Raw genomic sequence first — 5,328 nt, 5'->3', positions numbered from 1 at the left:
GTGGCTTCCAGCCAAACAAAAGACAAGCATATGAGTTGAACATTTACCTGAGGTAGATGCACTCCTTGGAGAGAACAATCATTGGAGAAAGGGCTGTTTATACACAGGGATACAGCTAAGGGGGCTATAGTGCAAGGAGGGATGGACCCAGGGAAGAGGTGACTGTTGGGAGGAATTGGGAGGGGAGCTGTTGTATTGTGGTGAATTTTGATCAATGTCATGAGACAAAGTGTATGTGAACTGCTGTATGGAAAGTGAATTTGCTTTGTGAATTTTCACCCAAATCACAATAAAAACAAAAATAAAACTATAAAAAACTACTTCAAGAAACTATGAAAGATCCATATAAATGGAAGAAAATCAAATGCTCATGGATAGGAAGATTGAACATTGTGAAAATATCAATTCTACCCAAAGCAATCTATACATTCAAAGCAATCCCAATACAGATCTCATAAAGATTCTTTAGGAATATAGAAAAACCAACCACTAATTTTATACGGAAAGGAAAGAGACCTTGGATAAGCAAACAGTATTGAAGAAGAAGTACAAAGTAGGAAGTCTCATGCTGCTGGATCTCAAAACCTACTATACAGCCACAGTAGTCAAAACTGCCTGGTATTGGCATAATGACAGGCATAATGACAGACAGATATATATGCAATTGGAATAGAATTGAGAACCCATAAATAGATCCCTTGACCTATGGTCAGCTGATCTTTGACAAAGGGCTGAAATCCATTAAATGGGGAAGAGAATGTTTGTTTAATAAATCGTATTGGGAAAACTGGATATCCGTTTGCAGAAAAAATATACTAGATCTGTACCTCACATCATATGCAAAAACTACCTCGAGATGGATCAAAAACTTAAATGTGAAACCAAAAACTATAGAGTTCCTCAAGGAAAACTTAGGGGCAAACTCTGGTGGCGTAGTGCCTAAGGCACTTGATTGCTAACCAGAAGCCTGGTGGTTCAAACTCACCAGTTACTCCTCAGAAGGAAGGTTGGGTGATCTATTTCCATAGTGATACTCCCTCGGAAACCCAAGTAGGGGTCACTATGAGTTGGGGCTGACTCGATGGCACACAACAACAATATATGGCATAAATAGTCTATCAAGCATAACCCAAAATGCACAAACAGCAGAAGAGAAAGTAGATGAATGGGACCTTCTAAAAATTAAATTTGTATGTGCTTCCAAAGACTTTTATAAAAGAGTCAAAAGAGAACCTATAGATTGGGAAAAAATTATTTGGCAATGACATATCTGACAAGGGACTTATCTCTAGAATTTATAGAAAACTTCAACACCTCAATAACAAAATGACAAATAATCCAATTAAAAAATGGGCAGGAGTTATGAATATATACTTCACCAAGGAGGATATTCAGGCAGCCAACAAGCATAAGAAGAAATGCTCACGATCATTACCCATTAGAGAGATGCAAATCAAAACAACAATAAGCTACCATCTTGTTCCAGCACTAGCAGCAAAGTTCAACAAAACAGGAAATAACAAATGCTGGTGAGGATGTGGAGAAATTGCAACTCTCATACACTGCTGGTGGTACTGTGAAATGACAACCACTGTAGAAAGCAGTATAGTGATTTCTTAAAAAGTTGGAATTGGAAATAGAATTTGACCCAGCCATTCCATTACTAGGTATATATCCTAAAGAAGTGAGAGCCATGACAAGAAGAGATATATGCACACCCATGTTCATTTCAACACTATTAACAATAGCCAAAAGATGGAAACAAACTAGGTGTCCATCAACTGAGGAATGGATAACCAAACTATGGTACATACACACAATGAAATACTGTGCAACCCTAAAGAGCAACCTAGAATCTGAAAAACATCACATAATGTGGATGAACTTGGAGGACATTTCACTGAGTGAAATAAGTCAACCACAGAAGGAAAAATATTGTATTAGTTTGTTACTCTAAAAGTCAAGGAAAGTTTTATCTGTGGAAGGAAGTTTTCTTTGTTGGTTACCAGGGCTGGGAGGGTAGGGTAAAGAACACTATTAGACAGGTAGAGATAAGTGTTGATTTGGGTGAAGAGAAGGGCAATGTACCAAACGTGAGTTATCAACATGGTGACATTCAGGAAGAGGTAGACATAGAGAGATACATGGGAGGTACAGACAACAAAGATGAACCCCTTTGCACATACAGTACTGTGTTGTCAGTGAAGGCAAACATGGGTATATGAGTGGATAGACTGGTTGGCAAGTTGAACTCTTGGGTATGTCTATAATGTGGAGAGTGTACCCAAGATCATATATAGGGTTGGCAGACAATGGTCCTATAAGTTTATGTGTATGATTTGAGTTCCTAGGTGTATAGTAAAGATGACAAGGGACAAAGTTGTAGTCACTTCTTGGTCATGGCCAGCTACCCAGAGGGAGAGAGTAGTTAAACCTGTGTGCTTCAGACCATAGTTACAGAGGACATCCAGCTCAATTGGCATAGTATAGTACACAAAACCTTGTTCCACCTCCTGCTTTGGTGAGGAGCTATTGGGATCTTAAAAGCTTGCAAGCAGCCAACTAGATGCAATGATGGATTTCTCCTTGTCCAGAGCAAAGAAGAATAAATAAAACCAAAGATTCATGGAAAGAATTAGCCCTCGTGACTGGTATATCATGTGATCCGCAGCCTATATGACTATGACACCAGAAGAACTAGATGGTGCCCAGCTACCACTGTCCACCACTTGGAAGGGGACCTATGTAGGAGATCCTGGATAGAGAGGAAGAACAACGTGAAACAAAACTCAAAATCATTTGGAAAAAACATAAAAAAGGGGGACCAGTTTTGCTAGTCTGATAGAACCTGGTGTAACCACTGAGACTATGGCCCCTAGCTGCCCTTCAGGTCTGAAATTGAACACCCCCCCCTTGTGGCTTCCAGCCAAACAAAAAATAGGCATAGGAGTTGAACATTTACCTGAGGTAGATACACTCCTTGGAGAGAACAATCATGGGAGAAATGAGGGCTGCTCATGCACAGGGAGACAGCTCATTGGGCATGAGCGCATAGAGGGATGGACACAGAGAAGGAGTAACTACAGGGAGGAAGTGGGAGGAGAGTTGTTGCATTGTGGAAAATTGCAATCAGTGTCATGAGACAAGGTGTATGTGAACTGCTGTATGGAATGCAAATTTGCTCTGTAAATTTTCACCCAAATCACAATTTCAAAAAAAAAGTTAACATTCATAAGGAAGAGATGAATAAATACACACATTGATTGATTGATTGGTTTTGTTGTCTGCACTGCATTGTGAATGGCACTGCCAGTTTTATTATTTACATTCATGGCCTAAATTAGATCTTGTGACTCTTTCAGGCTTGTTCTGAGTTCAGTATCCGACTACTTTGCGGCCATGTTTACAAGTGATGTTTGTGAAGCCAAGCAAGAAGAGATCAAGATGGAAGGCATTGACCCCAATGCCCTGTGGGAGCTTGTCCAATTTGCATATACAGGTACTGTAAATGAATTATAGCATACATTGTACTAACTTTTCAAGGTTAAGATTATGCAGTGATATTTTATTGTGAATTTCAACTGATTTCCTTTGAATAGTGGTTTTAGAGCTTTTAAAAATAATCATAATCCTAGCCTATATTTTCTATTTTGTGGGTTGATGGACAATGTAAAGGAGAAATATTAAGACTGATATTTCTTTTCCGTTGTCAATGAAATCACAAAGCTAGTATATATTTATACATATGCCCTATTCCCTTCCACCATGGAAATAAACTCATCAAGATAAATACAATAATTAGTCAGTGAATGAGCTTGGGAGAAGATAACAAATAATTAAGAATTTTTTTTATGTCCATATTTAGAACACTGAAAGGAAAATAGATACCAATTAATTTTCTTGTGGAAATCGTGAGTTCAAATAGTATTTTTTTTTCCTGGAATGTGTGATTTTAATTATAAAACATTAATAGCATATTTAATGGGGACTTGTCAGACTTCATTGATCAGGAAAATGACTAGTTTTGAAGCTCCTATTTTCTGATCTAATATGTTGACACTTTCTACTTTAGCACATTCAGATAATTTGGTCAATTTACCGAACATTTACTGATTGCTGTTTAATATGCAATCATTAGCTGTAGGTCCTTACTGAATAGGTTGTACCAGAATCTCACAATCCAATTGGAGAGAGACACTAGAATAAATATGATAAAAGGCCAAATGTTAAATGGGAGCTGAAAACAAAACAAAACAAAAAAATGCAAGCCCAACGCCATTAAGTTGAATCCGATTCATTATGACCCTCTAGAATAGGGTAGAACAGAGTAGAACTACCCCATAAGATTCCCAAAGCTGTAAATCTTTATGGAAGCAAACTGCCTTGACTTTCTCCCCCAGAGAGGTTGGTTAGCAGCCAAATGCTTAAATAACTATGTCACCAAAGCTCATATTGGAGTTGTTGTTATTGTTGTTGTTATGTGCCGTCGATTCGGCCCCGACTCATAGCGACCCCTCCTTGGGTTTCCGAGGCAGTATCACTACAGAAGTGGATTACCCAACCTTCCTTCTGAGGAGTGGCTGGTGGGTTTGAACCGCCAGCCTTCTGATTAGCAGTCAAGAGCTTTAGCCACTATGCTACCAGAGCTCCTTCAAATTAGAGTTATGAGGCAAAAATTCTGTTGCTCGGTGCATCTTGTTGTAGATTCATTTGAAATATTGCACTAACTTTTCAAGATTAGGAAGTGTGTTGTAACTCTCTTCCTTATAGAAAAAGAGGAGATATTATAATAAAATCTTGTGAGAGTAGTGAAGGTAGATAGCATGGGTTGCTGGTTTGTTTGCTGTAATATTTTTCAGAAATAATATGTGATTTGTATCGACTGAAACCTTGATCATAGCATGACATGAAGAAAGAATGGAAGATTAGAGCCTAATTATCAAATCAGCAGTTGCCTTGTTGAAGCCGTTACGTTTTCTCAGCACTTTTTATAACAGGAAAACAAGAGATGATATTGTAAACGATCAGCCACTGGAATCAAAAAGCTCTGGAACTGTGCTAACATTTTCATTTTGCCCAGAGACTAGTTTGCTAGCAGTAAGCTAATTCACAGTAAATTAAATCTCTTTGTAAAGGAAAATATACAATCCTCTATGTGCTGAGTGTCAAAACAGCAATGGTGATGGACAGACTGAAATATTTTCAGGCTTCTGTAATCTTTAAATAATATTTCAATTTGTCTACATGCCAAATATATATACAGTTTAGTTATATAATTTCATTTATATATATAGTTATATATATATATATAGTTATATATAAAGCTAT

At 37.7% G+C, this 5,328-nt stretch overlaps 1 protein-coding gene across 1 annotated transcript in view; it reads left to right on the top strand.

Moving 5' to 3' along the window:
* The window catches only part of LOC103211805 (kelch-like protein 1), a 499,593-nt gene that overhangs the window by 34,893 nt on the left and 459,372 nt on the right, over positions 1-5,328 (top strand). Inside the window, exon 2 of the mRNA XM_007957787.2 lies at positions 3,363-3,499. Within this exon, the coding sequence (XP_007955978.1) occupies positions 3,363-3,499 (137 nt within the window). The remainder of the gene's footprint in view (positions 1-3,362; positions 3,500-5,328) is intronic.

This window comes from Orycteropus afer, unplaced genomic scaffold, assembly GCF_000298275.1.
Source record: "Orycteropus afer afer isolate SDZICR_OR568_19922 unplaced genomic scaffold, OryAfe1.0 scaffold00798, whole genome shotgun sequence".
Taxonomy (NCBI): domain Eukaryota; kingdom Metazoa; phylum Chordata; class Mammalia; order Tubulidentata; family Orycteropodidae; genus Orycteropus; species Orycteropus afer.
Note: the sequence above shows the minus strand (reverse complement) of the source record. Positions and strands in the feature narration are given on the sequence as shown.